Source organism: Coniosporium apollinis (genome assembly GCF_000281105.1).
Source record: "Coniosporium apollinis CBS 100218 chromosome Unknown supercont1.14, whole genome shotgun sequence".
Lineage (NCBI taxonomy): Eukaryota > Fungi > Ascomycota > Dothideomycetes > Coniosporium > Coniosporium apollinis.
The window spans coordinates 258,307-276,490 of NW_006913276.1; the positions used below are offsets into that span (position 1 = coordinate 258,307).

The window sequence follows — 18,184 nt, forward strand, 5'->3', positions numbered from 1 at the left end:
TCTCACCTTTTATCGAATGTGCGATTTGAGCGGTAGCTGTTGCCATGCTGACTGCCGCCGAGGCAGAGCTGTTGGTAGCATCTCGTTGGCCTCGGAATCTTCAAAAAATTTCCACCTGCTTGCAGCTTGTTGGCGGTTGTGTGGTTGTAGGTCAGGATATTATACTGATATCGGGGCATCATGCTCCATGTGCACCACTCCGTTGGCATGTAGATTATATATCCACAAAGCTGAAGCGATTACTCTGCTCCATTTGTCCACTCTACTACAACACATGCTATGATGCTGGGTTTCCTGCTCCCATGAGCTCCGTAAGCTTCACTTCTTCGGGCCAGATTGGACAGCTTCCCCGTGGAGCCACTGACAGGAGGTTAAAGCTCCACGAAGCGTCTCGGAAAGAAGCCTACCGTAGGCGATCGGCATCATCGTCAGAGCAACACACCAGAAACTCCACATGATTCATGAATCTCAAGCGGAATGATCCTTGATCCGTATCTCTATCAACTACAAACCCCCTCTCCCCCCCACTACGCCCAGGCCCCCACAAGCGCCATCAACGCCGCGCCCCCAACCACCGCCCCACATGCCTCCATCCTCTTCCGCCCTCTCAGTTTCACATAACTCTCATCGCTCAAAAAGTCCTCCGCCAGCAGTTCCACCAGTCCCGCAAACAGCAACAACCCGCTACTAACCGCATTCATGACCCCGACCGTCAGCAGCCCCGTCTGGCTCTGGGGGTCATACAGCGTATGGATCGCCAATCCCAACGCCTGGCCAATGGGCGTGGTGGTGCCGTACGCGAGGGCCATGAGCCACGGCTTGGGCGAGTTGGCCGGGAACGAGAGGGCCGAGATGCGGCTGCCGAGCGCCAGCCCTTCGAAGGTCTGGTGGAAGGAGATGGCGATCAGCAGCACGATGAAGGGCGTCCCCGTCGCGACGGAGAGCGCCATCCCGATGAAGATGCTGTGGAAGAGGATGCCGGCTTCGAGGAGGAGGCATTGCAGCAGGAGCTTCTTCTGCTTCTCGTCGTCGGTGAGCATGTGGGTGTGCGCCGCGGGGAGGGGGGAGCGCGGGCTCGAGGGCGTGAGCGAGCCGGAGCCGTGGTTGCTGAGTTGGCCGCGCAGGTGGTCGTTCATGAGAGCTCGTGAGGCGCGCTGGGTCTCGAGCTCGGCGTCGGACAGGTCGAGGTCGGATGAGGAGTCGGAGTCGGAGTCGGTGCGGGTCTTGGATTTGTTGCGCGGATGCTGGGTAGGTGCGGCGGGCGTGATTTCGTCGCTGTAGTTGGCGGCTGGTATGGAGATTTCGCCTAGTGCGATGGGCTCTGGGGCACCGCTGTTGGCGCCGATGGGGACCTGGCGGAAGCGCCTGAAGCTGTCTTTCCGGGCGTGGACGGGCCTGCTGGAGCCGTTTGCACCACGTGGGCCGTGGTTGTGTGTGCCTTCTTCTAAAGGAGTGTCAAAGTCGCTGCCGTGGACGTGACCGCCGCCTTTCGTGGCGAAGAACATCTCTACTCCGACGACGATCAGGACCGAGGTCATAGCGATGAGGCCGGCCATGGCTGGGTAGCCCTGGTTCCAGAATGGTGGGAGACATGGGTCGGTTAGCGACACGAAGGCTGTCGGGAGGAGGTGCACAAAGGCCGTAGCTATGAGGACACCTGTCCCGAAGTGTCGCGAGAGGAAGAGAAGGTGGTGGGGGACTGGGAGGCGTGGGAAGCGGCGGACAATGATGGGGAAGGAACATGCTGGGGCCTGTTGTCAGTTGTCGAAGCCGTGGAGAATGCGTTGGAGTGCTCACCAAATGTACTGAGAACAAGAATTATAACGAGTGCTGCGAAGTGTAAGGGGGTATTGTATGACGCTTTGCCGTCCTTTGAACCGCATGTTTGTCTATCGGGGCTGTCTTCTCGCCGCAGGAGCTCTGCTCGGAGAAGAGCGGTTGGTATCTCTACCCATGATGCTGGATGTCCTGCTCAATGGTATTAGTAAAGCTGGCCTGGGATGTATTGGAGGGGGCATAAACCGGTAGAGGGGAGCTCCCCGTCACGAGTGCTCATTATCCGGTGTTCTTTGACGCGGGTGTGCAGTGGAGGCGTTCGAGGAGGCTCGTATTGCACGAATCATGGTCCCAGTGCCCGAAGAAGTAGTCTTGGATGCAGGTTGCCGGTGTGGTGGTGAGTTTTGCGGAAGGCGCAGGCGCACCGTAGGGCTGAAGCCGAAGCTTTGGCAAACACCAAGGACGGACGCGTATGCGTACAAACGCTGTGACGACAAAGCTCCTTGGAAGGCTGCCACTTCCGTTCTCTTTAGGTAGTCACTACACACAGCCGCTCAGGGAGTCTGAAGGAAGCTAATGGACTATGGATCGGTCAAAGCTGGTACCTCCGTACCCAGCCCGAGACAAGTCCATCAACTTAAATGCATATACACCCATCGAGGAAGAGGCTTACCTGCGGAAGATATCTCTTATTCCGTTGACTGCATGGCCAGAGCGGCTAACCAGAAATGCCTCCGCCACAGTTTGTGCAAGACTGGGTTTCGACCGGCAAGTCCGAGTTCGAAGAGGCATTGCGCTGGATCCAGCGCCAGCGCAGACTACACTCAGGCCGTTGCATTTACTGCAATAACCCGGACCCACGAGGCCACGAAGATACTCTCACCACCGGTTACAAGGGACTCAACCTGTTCTTGTCTTACTCTTTGCTCGCCAGAGGCGAGATTCGAGGATGCAATTTCTGTTCATTGATCCGAAGAGTCATCGATTTTTTCGTACCTGATTGTTTGCCTTCAGAGTCCTTATCCATTGAAATTTTCCGGGGCAGGCCGGTGGCAGTTCTGGCCCCGACACCCATCTCTGACAGGAGCTTTGGTCACACTGAACTGATAATTTACTCCCGCCCTGGTATGTCCGTCTCTCGCTCCCTGCCGAAGAACTCCACTTTCCCACTATAGCAGCAGCGTGACACTAGGTCCTGTCCTGCTGCTAATCGAATAGACGACAAGTTGTCAAGCATGCCAGCTTGGCCGACCTTGGGTCCCGCCCTAGACTGCGCTCAGAACCACGATTATTGTTGCAATCAGCCATTAGCAGCCGAGCTGCCAAAGAGCGTCATCCATATAGATCCTAGCGAACACCTGCATCTCCACGAGCCCGGCTCGGAACGTGCACCATATGCGGCGCTCAGCTACTGTTGGGACAGCACCGAGAATGTGAAAACCACTAGAACAGCACTCTATCAATTGAAGAGAACCATTGACCCTGACTTGCTTCCGCAAACGCTCCAGGACGCCGTTACGGTCACTCGTCGGCTGAAGATTGACTATCTTTGGATAGATTCGCTGTGCATTATTCAGGATAGTAGAGCCGCTTAGGAGATAGAATCCGCTAAGATAGGTTCCCACTATCAGAATGCCTATGTTATCATTGCTGCGGAATGTTATGCTAATCCCCACATATCTCTCTTGGCTCAGCGAAACTATGCTGCGGCCGCTGACTTTGGGTTTTCCGACAACACCGGTAGGAATGCTACAGTCCGAGCCGGGTTTCGCGGCACACATCAGCGACTTGATGAGGAGGACGTAGACCCATTAGCAGACGGAAGTTGGGGTTTCCAAGAAGCTTGGCTCTCGACGCGTCTCCTTTCTTACACCGAGCGGGGGATCCTGTGGCAATGCAACAGCAACCTACTCTGCGAAGATCACACTAAATTTCTTAAAGCAAACAGGATGATTTCATCTTTTCTCACTGGAGAGGATAGGCTGGCCAACGATCCTTTTAACTGCTGGCATCTAATGGAAGACTACTATTCCGGTCGCCAACTTACTTTCGACACAGATAAGCTCCCGGCCATCAGCGGGTTGGCTTCTAAGGTCTACGAGCTGACGAAGTCTCCATACGCAGCCGGGTTATGGTCCAAGAATGTACCAGCAGAACTCATGTGGCGATCATTGAAGTCGGAAGGATCTCATGAATATGCATCCGCAAACTCAATCTCGTCCTGGTCGTGGGTATCTGTCAAAGGTCATGTCGACTTCACAAGTGCCAGTACCAGAACTAGGGGCCTGTATACTATCTCTGAGTATCTTACCAGAGTCCTCGACGTGCAGTGCGACGTTCCGGGACTCAACCGGCGAAGTCAGCGGCGGCTCTCTCACTCTGCGAGGGCCTCTCCTTACGTCCCAACTGGCTTATAACCAGGCTCGATTGGGACACGAGGAAGAGCAACATTAGCTGAACGGTGAAGGCGGTGTTTCGAAAGATATACTCATTCAAGCCGACAGCTACCTGGAAGCAAGCATTGTCCGTGCAGCGGACGATCTGTTCGAACCTCACAGTAGGAAGGTCATCTCATCCTAGATCGCAAATCAACGACGACTTTGATACGTCAGTATTCATTCTCGTTATGTGTAATGCAATGGAACTACCAAAGACACTCGGTTGGTGGGCGCTTGTCTTAGGAAGTCCGATGCGGTTGCCGGTGCCTACTCTCGTCTTGGTATAGTATGGTATGGGTCGAACATCGTTGCTTCTGGGCTGGAAAAGCTCGGCAAGAAACCATTACTATAGTGTAGGTCGGAACAGCAGATCGCTGCGGGACGTTAATCTGGCAGTTCTGTGTGCCATGGGTGCATTGGATAGGCCCTACAGTATTCGCTACTAACGAGAACGTTCACTGACGGCTTATTCGATCCATTGGTATATTTGCCCATCTATGCGAAGCAGAGTACTGCAAGACTCAGATAGCAGCGTAAGTAACTGCGGAAGCCCGAAACGCAACCTTTCGGGGACGCTGACACAACCCAAGAGAACGTTTCTATCTTGTAATGAGATCCGGTGACCACCAAAGAACTTGATATCAACGCCGCAGCGATGCGCTGCGCTGCAGAATGTCAGGAGGCCTCTTGCTACAGCGAATAGTCCGTCTGCGCACAGCACAGATCATAGCTGCCTCACCCTCATATCTCCTTGAAGTTCAAGCAACTTGTGTAGCACTGCCTCGTGTTTGATCTCGGCGTATCAGTTTTGGATTACACAGAAAACTCCATCAGTATGTTCGGTCATCCGAACAGTTCAGTGCACGTCTGGAGTCAGGCACTCCCGCTATGCTCGCTCTCCCGGCTCAATCAAACCGATCTGGTGATGGACGAAGACCTAGCCATTTCAACGACAACTCTCACTTCCTGGTACAGTAACACGCCATGCTCCGTCTGCGCGCTGGGCGTCCAGAGTTGCGCCGAGTTGCTCGATGCGGACACCCCAGCACTTCTCCGATTGCTCCCACTCCTTCGGAGCAGTCGCCCTCCAAATGAGCATGCTCTCTCGCTGGTACTATCTATCTCCACTCACCTCACCATAGAGCTGCTGGATCGCTGAATATTACCCCGGATTATCACGGCCTTACTCCTGCTCCGATGATGGCTCCTGAATAATCTTGAAGCGTGGCCGGGTTACGCATCAATCGGGCTCGGAATATTGCGGCCAAGAACGCGGGCTTGCAACATTCAGCAGCAGGCTGTCTGACTAAGACTTATATGGGGGAAGCGCGTCAGGAGATCGGTGGGCCGTTGAACGGTACGAAGGCCTAAGGGGGCCCTAACGAGATGCCGCGTGGCATCAGGGAAGACGGCCGGGCTGTGTTGTTGTATGAGCTCACTGTGTGCTATGAGCAAGAGCTCCTCAGCGTCACGGGATGGCGCATGGCGCAAAGTTTGTCCTTTGTGCAAAGTAACAGATTGTCTGCAGGAAGCACAGCTGTTGCCATACTCGAAAACGACAGTCTTCCACTACGTACGTGGAAGATCCCGCAAAACCATTAGGAGACTTTCCTTCGCGGCTATCTTTCGTACAGGAGCCTACGGCGTGGTGTTGGCGTCCCCCAAAGCTCCCCTATTTCCACCTTTCCCAGTCTGCAGTGTCGTTTCAAGCGTCCATCCAGGCTCTCATATGCGTTAAATTCATCGCGTAACTGTGGTTCCCTCCTCTCAGTCATGAAAACCGGCGGCACCAGACCTCACCGTTATCACCGCTCGGCAGCAGGCGTGGACGAAGAGACACACTCACGGCCATGAACCCGGAGGCCGGACGGGGGGGGGGAGCTACCATCCCGGCGGCGTTCTGCGCGATCGTTGGAGTTGCTGCATCCGGAAGTGTGGGGGTGTGGGCGGAATGTGAGTCAGGGCGAAAGCGCCGTTCGGTCCTGGAGCGCCTATAGTATTCGGATCTCTCGCTGTGCATCGTATCAGGCCGGCGTCACGGGTCCTTGTATCGTTGATGATTATTGTCGTCGGCGCCGTTGTCGTTGTCGCTGCTGTTTGATGGTTGAAAAAGACAGCCGAGAAAACGATCGTGTCCATTACACTTACCCATCGACAACGGAGTTTTCAGACCGTTGATCGGGTTGCTCCTCCATTCGCTCTTACGTTGCATAGCAATTTACGGCGGGCACTGGGTATCTTACGCATTGTTCACATGTTTCCCAAGGGTCTGTTCAGATGCCAACACACGCTTACAGGCTTCGTAAAAATGCTGATGCGGTTTCCAAACTTGTCTACATACACAGCCAAAACCCCAACGAACCTGAATAAAAACGCCAACTCAAGCGGCGCAGCAAGACCCCCAATCTGCTTCTCACCCCCGCTTACACATACATCTCACACCCCAGTCTTATCTAATACTCCAACGTGACCTTCTGCCCCTTGACCCTCCCAATCGCAATCTCCGGGGCATACTTCGGAATAACCTCATCATCATGCAGCATCTCAAACTCCTCGCTCGCATCCTTGCCCATATGGCTATACAGCGCCTGCGGCCCACCGGGGTGCTCATCGACCCAGTTCGTCAAATCCAACACAACGCCCTTGACCGCGATCCACATATCATCCCTCTTGTTGTGCTTCGCCACCTCCTCGAGGCTGAACTCCTTCTCCGGCACGCTGAACTCGGATACCTTGCTCGGCTGGGAGACCTTGCCGGGATCCTTGCTGTCGGCCGCGGAGCCCTTGAGCACGGGCGCGGCCGAGGCTTGCTTCTGCTGCGCGATCTTGTCCTCGGTGCTGTCGCCTGCGGAGCCGGATGCCGAGGCGCTGGCCCCGGAGCCCCACTCCACGGACACCTTGCCCGGCTGGCTGGGGTCGATGTGCAGGCTGATCTGGCCGAGACGCTGCGCAGCGGATGAGACGCCGGCATTCAGCACCTTCTGGAAGAGGTACTTGCTCGCGCTCTCGCCGGCCACACGGCCATAAACGACGCAGCCGAGCAGGGACGAGCCGCCGAGACGGTTGGCACCATGGACGCCGCCGGCCAGCTCGCCGCACACGAAGAGGCCGTCGAAGGGCTTGCCCTCGGTGTTGAGACACTGCGCTTCCGCGTTGATCTCGATGCCGCCCATCGTGAAGTGCAGCACGGGCTCCATGAGCGCGACGTGGAAGGTGTCGTTGACGTCGAAGGGGAGGTTGTGGAAGAACTTCTTGCCATAGGGGTCTTTCTCCTTGCCGTCTGCGATCGCGTTGTAGGTCTTGAAGGTTGCTTGGAGGGCGTCTTCGCCGCAGCCGATTTCTTTGGCGAGCTCGGCGCCGCTCATCTTCTTCATGAGACCCCGTCCGGAGTAGTGCCGTGTGTGGAAGTCGAGCACGTTGGAGGCTTTGGAGTTAAGGACAAGCCGGATTGGCCATTGGCCCTTTTCTTTCTCTTCCCACATCTTGCCGGAGACGTAGTCGCGGTGGCCGAGCTCGTCAGAGAAGCGCTGGCCTTTGGAGTTGAGGAGGAGACCACCTTCGCCGCGGAGGGCTGGGAAGCGTTAGCGGGCATTGTTGGTAGAGCAGTCGAGCGGGTTTCAGAGCATACCTTCTGCGGCCAAGAACTTCCACTTCGAGCCAGGGTCCTTGGGGTCTATCAGACCCGTCGGGTGAACCTGAACCTTGTCCATATCAATACCGTTAGCGCCGATAGCCATCAGCATCTTGTGACCATCACCAGTAGCGTGTGCGCCGTTCGTAGTCGCCAGGCCGAAGGTGTCGGGCCTGTGCTTCTTAAGGAGCGACGAGTCCGTGAAGTCGGCAGCGTAGCCACCGGTCGCCAAGATCACCGGGCCGTCCACGAAAGTCTCCTCGCCGTTGAAGAGGTACGTGACGCCGGTGGCGGAGTTGCCTTCCTTGTTGACCTTGACGACCTTGGCCTTCTTGATGAGCTGGACACGCTCCGGCTCGAGCTCGGCGAGCTCCTCGAACCGCTGCATCAGGGCGTATGTGATGGCCATGCCGGGGAACTTGGCATCATGGCCACGGTGGGTTCGGGGCTGGGAGTGGCCACTAAATCAGAATTAGCATCGGAAACACACGTTTTGCTGGAGCCTCGTCTTGTATACATACCCTAACCGCGAGACGAGGGTCAAATCCAGGTTGAAGACATCCTGCAGCCACTCGACGGCGGCGGCGGACTTGTATGTGAGGACCTTGATCAGATCCGGGCGGGCCTTGTCACGCGCGGACTTGAGCGTGTCGTCGTAGAACTGCTTGACGCTGTCGGCAATCTTGTGGTCGACTTGGGTCCGGGTGAGGGCGCCGTTGATACCCGAGGTCGCCTTGGTGGAGTTGCCGCCCATGAAGTCTGGCGGGGTGTCAGAGGAGCGTGGCGGAAGCGGACAGCGCAGGACTTACTGTTCTTGTCGAGGAGGAGCACGTTGCCGCCAGCAAGGTATATGCTGTGAGCAGCGCTCAACCCGGACACTGTGGAATCGTCAGTTGTCGTGTCTCAGCGTGGAGTGGGGAGCAGCATACAGCCGGCACCGACAACAATGATCCGTGGAGCCATGGTGAAGCGATCAGAGACAGAAACAATGACAGCGAGGGTATCTACGGAAGGAAGATGAAGGGACTAGAGAAGTGCAAGATGGAGAGATGGATGTCTTTGGTGTTGGCGGGCAGCGGAGTGTTTTAATGTCAGTAATCCCCAGACTCCAGACTTCCGTTAGCTGGATCGGCCAAGAGTGGGAATTGCCTCGGCGTGGAGGAAACGCAACCTTGCCGTTTGCGGAGGATTCCCGGACCCTGCTGCGGCGAGAAGGGCGAATGGCGGCGCGCACAATGTCAGCAGCCTCAAGCAGAAGTCGTTGAAGCTGTTTACACAGGTATAACGATGCTGCAGTAGGGCTCGAGATTTGATGTTTGCATCTGCTGTGGGTTCGCGCGGGCAGCGATGGATCGAGACGGAGTTGCGGCATGTGAAAGCAGCGCGGGCGGCAATCCGGGGGAGCATGACCTTTCGCGGGGGGCATCTAGACAGCCTTCGGACACCCGTGATCACGACTCTTGTCCGTGTTTCGCATGTGAAGGATGGCCGAGCAGTAGAGCTGTCATCCATTCTCTTGTGACAGCTTGAACCAACGCATCCTGTAGACCCATCATGAACAGTTCGAGCTTCCCTCTGCATCGTGAGACTCAAAAGCCGACGTCTCTCACCCGTCTAGAAGTGGAAATCTTCGGCGAAGTGTGGGCGAGCAGAGCCCGGGCCCCCTGGGAGATAATTCTCCGACTAAGGATAGAATCTATCCACATGAGCACCGCACCGGTGAGAAAAGCGTGTCGGCTCTGTAGACTCTAGTTCAGCGTCTGGCCGAGCAGTCTAGCACCTTGTCAAGGCCAGTTTGTAGGGGGCGGATTGTCTCCCTTGCTATATCGACGGACTTTGCCACATATTCGAATCAAGCAGACAGCCATCATTCATAAATGCTTGTTGGCCATGTGCTCACTCAGATGGATGCTCTACTCTGGAACGACACACTGAGGCTTGTACTGCTCAGATATAAGGGGACAGTCAAGAAGTTCTGAATTGATACTTGGCACTGCACTCCATTACCATAGAACAGCTGCATAGATACAATACGGATACATGCGCGCTCTTTCCGCAGCTAATTTACTGAATATTAGACAACTCTTGCAACATTCCTTCTGACAAAAATCTCCGTATGGTGGCAGCAACAGAACACACAAAGTGGCAAGCGATCTGGATCTACAAAGCGAACACAGCCATGAAGAGACCTGCAATACCGGCAGCCGAAGCACCCATCTGGACATTGTTCGCAGCAGCAGCAGCCGAAGACGCCGCAGAAGCAGCCGCCGAAGTCGCCGAGCTCGCACGTGAAGCAGCCGAAGAAGCAGCTGTTATCCCATCATTAGCCTAGTCCTCCATACCAAAACGCAACAAGCACTCACCACCAGAAAGGCTAGCAGCAGCGGACGACACACTAGCAGCAGCACCACTCGTCACGCTCGCAGCATTGCTCGCGGCCGTGCTCGCCCCGCTCCCGACCACTCCGCCAACTGTTTGCGTCGACGGGTAGTAGCTCGCAATGCAGTTCTGCGTGCACTGGCTGTAGCGCTCCGTCGCGGCGGGCGAGCCATCGCCTTGGTCACACTGCGCAACGCACTCGTTCGTCTGGTTCACCTGCGATTCGTTCGGGCGCGCGGCGCCGACGCAGCGGGCCTTGCAGGTGACGTCTTCGATGGGGCAGGCGGCGAGGCAGGTTTGGACGGGAGTCAGCGAGACGGTGGTGCTGGCGTCGGAGAGGACGACGGTCGAGGAGACGGAGAAGGAGCTCGTGAGTGCTGATGGAGTTGCTTCCTGGGGCTGAGGAGCCGCGAGGGCGAGGCCGGCGAAGGCGGAGATGAGGATGGCGGTGAACTTCATTGTGACGATGGGCTGATGCGTGGAATGCTTAGATTACGATGCTGTATTAGAAGTTGATGATGGGGAAGAAGATGGACAAGCGAGTGTCAGAAGAGAACTTTCGACGGATTGCGAGACAATGACTATTAGTGGAAGGCGCGGTGGAGAAGAGACGGAGAGAAATCTGGGGAAGGAAGGGGGTATTTGTTTGGTATCACGGCCATGTTCGTGCCGAGGCGCGGTATTGGTTAGATCGACGCCTTCCAATTTTGTTCTCCGAACCATTTCCCCCCAACAACTCCGATAGGTGCGGCGCTGCCACTGCTTTCATGTGGTGGAAGTCATGTGTCATGGAGTGGGCAAATGCATTGACACTGGTTGAGGCGTCCTGCATCTCGAGTGCCTTTCTAAGCGCGCAGGCCCGGTCGAGACGGGGACTTTCCCCAGATATTCCAGAGTTCGTTCACGGGCTAGCAACGCCAAGCGGCGGCCGGGCTGCATGACACCGCGCGTCGACGCGTCCGCTCCAAAACCACCACCGGCAAATACCGCGATGCCTACGACAGGCCGTAAAGCGACTTCTTCAAAAGCAGAGGAATGGACGGCAGCGATGATTTCGGAGACTTTGATGATGAAGAGCTAATCGAGGCTGCCACTCAAGCAGAGGCTCCTGATAACTCGCCTTCGAGGGAGAAAACTCCCAAGCCGCCGAAGCACAAGATACACGTGCCGGCGAATGCAGTGGCGGTACAAGATGTCTACTACACTCAAGCGCCGCCTTCAGCCTCGATGCCATGGCAGATTAGAGGACCCATCTGGCAGAAGGCGCCAGCGTCCAGCAAAACTGGAGTTGGACGATCGCCACTCCAAGTTCGGAGAAAATCTTTAAACGACGATATCGTCTCGGATGAAGAAGAGGCATTCGATCCTCCTAAACTACCACCTGCTTCCAAGACTCCCACGAAACCTCAGCAGTACGCTGTGCAAGACGATGTGGTCTCGGACGAAGAAGATGCTTTCGACCCTCCCATGCTCCCTCCGAAACCAGCGAGGCAGCAGTCAGTACTCCACCCCAAGGGAATGCAGCCCGTGTACGGTACTTCGCAAGTGTAAGCCATTTTTCGCTTTTTGCTATGATCACGTGGCTTTCAGACAGTCTCTCTTCAACTCTCCGCCACATTCGGGCATTTCTACAACCAAGAGCACTTTTTCGTAATCTGCATATCGCACTCCGGTTCTCGTTCCATCGCTTTCGTGCTCGGGTGCTTCAGATCCACAGTCCTGACCGAGACGCAGAAACATTGCAGCTCTGGATGCCACGGAAGAGCTTGCAGATCTCCCCTCGGATGTATTTTCTTCTTCAGCTGCTTCCCCTGAGAAACAGCCAGACGAGGCTATCCCTACTACGACCCAGGTTCGGCGTCAGACTCTGGTTGCTCCGCAGAATGGGCTACGCCAAACCACGCTCTTCGGCAGAGACACCGCTCAAGGTCTCCCCGCATCGCAGGTTAACAAGCGCCATAACTGGCCTTTAGCCAACAAGGCTGAACCGCCAACCCACCATAAGCTGAACGATGCAGCTACAAGGACATGGGTGTACCCCACCAATCTCGGCACGATTCGTGACTACCAGTTCAACATTGTCGCAAGAGGACTCTATCACAACCTTCTCGTCGCCCTGCCTACTGGGCTTGGGAAGACATTCATCGCTGCGACGATCATGCTCAACTGGTTTCGCTGGACTAAAGACTCCCAAATCGTATTCATGGCTCCAACGAAACCGCTGGTGTCCCAGCAAGTCGGCGCTTGTTTTGGGATTGCTGGTATACCGAGATCAGAAACTACAATGCTCACGGGTGGCATTGCGACCGGCTTGCGAGCGGAAGAGTGGCTTAGCAAACGGGTATTCTTCATGACGCCCCAGACTCTGTTGAATGATCTGAAGACCGGGATCTGCGACCCAAAGAGAATTGTGCTCCTAGTGGTAGATGAAGCCCATAGGGCCACTGGAGCTTACTCCTATGTCGAAGTAGTCAAGTTCATCAGGCGTTTCAACGAGAGTTTTCGGGTCCTTGCGCTCACTGCCACGCCCGGATCCGATGTGAAGTCTGTGCAGAAAGTCATCGACGGACTGGATATTTCCCGTGTTGAGATTAGGACGGAACATTCCATTGACATCCGTCAATATGTGCACTCCAGACAAACGGAGACGTTCGTCTTTGACCCTTCGGAAGAGATGACCATGTTGATGGATCTCTACTCAAAAGCCGTTGAGCCACTGTTGGGGCAACTTTCCAGAATGAATGCGACTTGGAGCAGAGATCCACTGTCGCTGACGCCGTACGGGCTGACGATTGCCAGACAACAGTGGATGAATTCCGATGCGGGAAGAAATGCGAACTGGGGGATCAAAGGCATGGTCATATCAGTATTCTCACTACTGGCGAGTCTCGCCCACTGCATGGAACTACTCAAAAATCACGGTATTAGTCCGTTCTACCATAGTCTCCTCAACTTTAGGAAGACTCTGGACATGAACGAAAAAGGAAAGCCATCAAAATGGAAGAGGCAGATCAGCGAAGATCCGAATTTCGAGAAGATGATGGGAACGCTTCGATCATGGACACACGATCCAGACTTCATCGGCCATCCAAAGCTCGAGTTTCTCCGTAGTGCGCTGCTGAATCACCTAATGGACGCCGGCGAAGGCAAGAGTACTGATAGAGGTCCACCTTCCAGCACTAGGATCATGGTGTTTGCTCATTACAGAGACAGCGCCGAGGATATTGTCAGGATCTTGAAGAGAAACGAACCAATGATCCGGCCGCATGTGTTCGTTGGGCAAGCCGGCACCAAGACCTCCGAAGCCATGAACCAGAAAAAGCAGTTGGAAGTGGTACAAAAATTCAAGGATGGCATCTACAACACGCTTGTCGCCACATCCATTGGCGAAGAAGGGTTGGACATCGGCGAGGTCGACCTCATCGTTTGTTACGACTCAAAGGCGTCGCCCATCCGTATGTTGCAGCGTATGGGAAGGACTGGCCGAAAGCGAGCTGGAAAGATCATTCTGCTGCAGATGCGCGGAAAGGAGGAGAGCGACGCGATGAAAGCAAAAGACAGCTACGAAAAGATGCAAGCGTTGATCGCCAGTGGCACCCAGTTTACCTTCCACGAAGATCTCTCGCGCCGCATTTTACCGAAAGAGATTCAGCCTGTGGTTGACAAGCGGATCGTCGACATCCCGCCAGAAAATTCACAGCCGGATCTGCCAGAACCGACAGCAAGAGGAAGGAAAGCGCCGAAGCGGCCGCCAAAGAAATTCCACATGCCCGACGGAGTGCGCACAGGCTTCGTTTCAGCGTCTCGACTTGATGCTGACGAGGGAGATGAAGAGGACGAGCTTGCGGCTGCGCAACCGAAGAAGAGGCGAAAGCGAGCGTCAGCCGTAAAGGAGCCACCAGAGGAAACCGTTCAAAATCCATTCTTGAGTGACGTGATACTCAACAAGGTGCAAGAGAAGGAATTGGAACGCAAGTATCAGAGCGTCTTCGACGGAGAGGAAATGCAAACAGTAGCCGCTCCTCGTTTGGATGCGCATCCTGCACGGCAGCGTAAGCTCGGTCGGACCAAATACATCTCCCACGGAAGACGAGCGGTCGAAACAGTCGACATGCTGAACCGGATACACCGCGTAGATGACGCCTACCTCAACATACTTAAGCAAAACCTTCACATGTCAGACATTGAAAGCGAGCTGCCTGGTGTAGTGGTCGATGACGAGGAAGATGAGGAATCAGCGCCATATGCCGACGCTACACCACTCCGCAAACCGAATAGATGCCCCAAAGCAACCTCCCACTACCGCGACGTCGATGTCGCAGCCGAAGGTCAAAGCAGCAGTCCGCCGCCGACAGACCCTCGCTACGCCATCCGCTCGCAGGCTATCACGCTCGGCTCGGAAGACACATCCGGCGAGGACGACGAAGAGATGCTCGATCCTGAGTCTGAGCTTGCGGACTTCATCGTCGATGATGCTGAGCCGATCCCGTTGCACACTTCGCAAAGCTTTCCGGACGATGAACCGCCTGAGTCGTCGTTACCGGCTGTATCCCTTCAGCCGAGCACGGTACGAGGACTGCACGTAATTCGGGAAGATGAAGAGAGCGATGAGGATGAAGCAGACCTACCCACTCTCAGCACATTGGTTGGCAGCAAGCGGACACAGCCGAAGCCGCCAGAAGTGGCACCGGCGCCGGCTGTGCGGCGAGGCAGGAAGCGGAGGGTGATCGAAGACGATGACGACGAAGACGAATAGTGTAAGGTCATGACATGACCGGTTATGCGATCCGTTATTCAAAGGGTTGGCGAGACTGGCGTTGCTGGAACTTCTGGATTCTTGGGCCAGCGCCGGAAGTGCTGTTGTTCACATCATTCTGTGTGTATACTCACACAGCGACAACCTGTCATTGTCCCTAATATAAGGTACCTTAATCATGATTGTAGCTTGAGGTGATCGCGGTGCTTCGTGTCTTCCTTCTCCAGATGTGACCTCCACCTGTGATTTTGCCATACGATCCCAGCTTTTAGCGGTCGAAATGAAACTGCACCATGCGCCGCATATCGTTTGTGAACGCATGATATCTCCTCCCCCTTGCTATGAGCTTTAACAGGCGCGGAACCTAGCATCTGCTCTTATTACCAGCTATGCAGAGCGTGGACACCCTCGTACGAATGCAGGGAGCTTGAACCCGCTCTCGTGATGGAGCATGGTTACTCTAGAGGCGACGCGATCCTCCTGAGCTGCTACTCATGATCTGTATGATTATGACATCGCCTGCAGCTTTGTGTCCCTTTCCCTGTACCTGTGCGTTTGCGCAATTTGCCAAACAGGGTTCAAGAGGGCTATCTTTATCTCTAGATGCCTGGTCAATGACAGATATTCCCAATACAGTGCCCGCTATCTCGCCTCCATAAAACTTCTCTGTAGCGTTGCGGCAGTCACTTGTGCTAGAAGTAACTCAGATTTCTCAACAGTTCTGAGAATATATATCGTAAAACCCAATGCTTCTTCCAGCTGAGTAGCTGCAACTAAATCATCGTTTCATGAAGTTCAAACCGGGTTTACTCGGTGGTGAGCTTCCTCAGCTTTTGCACCGGCCGTGCATTTTAGGCAGCTGCGTCCCGAGCTACACTGTTCGAACACCGGCTGAGGATGCTTTTTGCTTTAAGATCCTCGTTGTGCGTCTTGAACGGGATCGTGTAACACATTGGTGGTAAACGGGGAAGACAGTCGGAGATGACGACGTTCCTGCTGGCAACCTCTCTGCCAAAGACCAAATATCCTAGTTGATGCGTAGCTTTTCGAATCCCGCAAAGTCCATAAGAGAGCAACATTCCTATCCGTAAGATCATACAATCATATTCCAGAGACTTGCAGCACCCGATGAACGCAAGCGCCGTCGAAGACCGAAGGAGATCCCGTCAGATGCAATGCAACGTTCTGCTCAACATCCTTGGTTGCGCGATACTACTCAGCAACCCACTCCTCCTTCCAAAACTCAACCACTGCCCTCGCCTCCTCCTCCCCAAACATCTCAACCAAGCCCCTCACCGCCTCTTCGGCCCTGGCCACACTCCCCTCATCTCTCCCATCCACATCCATATCCACACCCCCAAGAGCCGCCACATCCCTTAAACTCGAAAAGACATCCGTGAGCCTAATAACCGTCTCCTGCCTCATCGGCGGGCTCGTCGTACAGAACGGCAAGAGCTCCATCGCCGCGTTCGGCAGTTTCTGCGGCACTGCAGCCGGGTTGGGCGTGCACAGCGTGCTCACATACATCCGCAGGAGAGGTTCGAGTGACGACAGTTCCGACAAGGGAAGCAGAGGGATGCTCGGGATGTCTGCATGCGTTAGAAGGAAGGCGGAGAGCTGGTGGTAGGCGTGGAGGCCGGAGACCGGGCTTGAGGTCGTGTTTGGAGGGTGCATGCTGGACGCGCCGTTACGCGTCGGTTTCGTCGGTAGTGAAGGCGGGGAGAGGAGGAAGACGATGGCGATGTCGGTGGCGCCGGTCAGGGCAGCGAAGTGCTGGATACGAGAGAGAGTGGCTGGGAGGGCCGCGGGGGTGGTGGCGGTGGAGGAGAGCAGCAGGAGACGAAGCGCGCGAGACGCGGCGTTGGTAGGCGACGGAAGGGGTAACGAGATGTCGTGTGTTTTTAGTGAGCTCTCTGAAAGGCCGGAGATTCAGCATGAGCAGGAAAGTGAGAATTTGGCCTCTTGCCTCTAAGTTTTAGCCCGCTCTGTGAGGTCAAGGTTGGAATGACCTGCGAGAACGAGGCGCGCCGCTGAAGTGATGAGCAGAACATCATGGACGATTGGCTACTCGTGGCTGTGATCACATGCCTAGACAGACTCTTGACGGACAGGACATCTTTGGGGCGGGCTCGAGTCGCTGTGAGTCATCCAGCATGGGTTTTCTTGTAAAATGCAGAGAGAAGGGGAAAAGGAGAAGCGAAGTCTCAGTAGAGTTCGAAACATGCGGTCACAAAAGTAACAAAAGAGCCAAAAAGTAGTCATAGACAACGTAAACTCGCCCAAGCGTACCGAAAGGTACACAGCCCAGGCTTGTTTTAGCCAAGCTAACGCAGCATTCACCAGATTTTAATGTGTCTGAACACCATTGCGCGCTGTGGACAACTTGCAGTTTAACGATTGATAAAGTGAGAACACCACGTCCACCTTCAAGACTTTTTACTTGCTCTTATCGGAACAGATGTTGTCGCCAACCACCATAAGCTTGCTCCTCGTGCGACGAACAAAGTGACTCTTAAGGCACATCTAGAAAGGAATTCATGTCAACGTCCCAAGGAGATTGAAGACTTCATTCAGGATACTTGTTGGCCTCGATCCTCCTCCTTCTCACTCCGCACCTAGAACTGATCCCGGGCCGGCGGCCAGGCATATCTGTCACGCGCCTCTCCGGCCCCGTACTGATCACAAAGCGGTGCGGAAATACTACCAAGATGCACCATGGTGTTTCCATTGTCATGGATTCCTGCGGCGAGTACCAGCCAGGCCAACTGCTGCACGCTCTTCGAGTTCTTTACACACGTTGTCCCGTCTCAGGAGGTAGGGCAGCTCCCCGTAAAGGAACAACGACAGCTATAAAATCTTGCAGTGTCACGAAGCCACTCTTGTTCTGGTTCCACGCAGCTTTACACAGAAAAGTGGCGTTAGATGATTCTGCTCATCGATCTTGCGGAAGCCGCTTCGGAGGGTGTACATGCGCCCTAGATCGCATAGATTAGTGGTGTGCAACTACACCACCTGCACTGCGCTCATAGCTCAGCATACAGATGGCACATGCATACGAGTCAGCAGTTTTTGAGCCGTTCATCTACAAGAGTACAAGGCTAAGCTACGAGACTGGTCTTACATGTCTGTGCGCACTTTTGATACTATACACGCTAGGGCAGAGGGATGGTCATCCCTGAACACCGGCCCAACCCAGCATTGCCA

General features: G+C 54.9%; 5 protein-coding genes across 5 annotated transcripts; 1 reads left to right on the forward strand and 4 right to left on the reverse strand.

The window, feature by feature from the left end:
* Positions 1-527: 527 nt before the first annotated feature.
* W97_03471 (uncharacterized protein) lies at positions 528-2,056 on the reverse strand (the record flags this gene model as incomplete). Its single annotated transcript, XM_007781367.1, has 4 exons — positions 528-1,321; positions 1,418-1,744; positions 1,798-1,968; positions 2,023-2,056. The coding sequence occupies 4 exons, from the start codon at positions 2,054-2,056 to the stop codon at positions 528-530; spliced, it is 1,326 nt and encodes a 441-aa protein (XP_007779557.1).
* Positions 2,057-6,667: 4,611 nt separating this feature from the next.
* W97_03472 (uncharacterized protein) lies at positions 6,668-8,808 on the reverse strand (the record flags this gene model as incomplete). The annotated part of the gene is made up of 5 exons (XM_007781368.1): positions 6,668-7,785; positions 7,843-8,306; positions 8,367-8,604; positions 8,655-8,723; positions 8,775-8,808. 5 exons carry the CDS (start codon positions 8,806-8,808, stop codon positions 6,668-6,670), a joined length of 1,923 nt encoding a protein of 640 aa, XP_007779558.1.
* A 1,365-nt stretch (positions 8,809-10,173) lies between these two features.
* Positions 10,174-10,683, reverse strand: W97_03473 (uncharacterized protein; the record flags this gene model as incomplete). Its single annotated transcript, XM_007781369.1, has 1 exon — positions 10,174-10,683. The coding sequence occupies one exon, from the start codon at positions 10,681-10,683 to the stop codon at positions 10,174-10,176; it is 510 nt and encodes a 169-aa protein (XP_007779559.1).
* Positions 10,684-11,259: 576 nt separating this feature from the next.
* On the forward strand, positions 11,260-14,980 carry W97_03474 (uncharacterized protein; the record flags this gene model as incomplete). The annotated part of the gene is made up of 2 exons (XM_007781370.1): positions 11,260-11,771; positions 11,959-14,980. The coding sequence occupies 2 exons, from the start codon at positions 11,260-11,262 to the stop codon at positions 14,978-14,980; spliced, it is 3,534 nt and encodes a 1,177-aa protein (XP_007779560.1).
* Positions 14,981-16,192: 1,212 nt separating this feature from the next.
* On the reverse strand, positions 16,193-16,654 carry W97_03475 (uncharacterized protein; the record flags this gene model as incomplete). Its single annotated transcript, XM_007781371.1, has 1 exon — positions 16,193-16,654. One exon carries the CDS (start codon positions 16,652-16,654, stop codon positions 16,193-16,195), a length of 462 nt encoding a protein of 153 aa, XP_007779561.1.
* Positions 16,655-18,184: the final 1,530 nt, after the last annotated feature.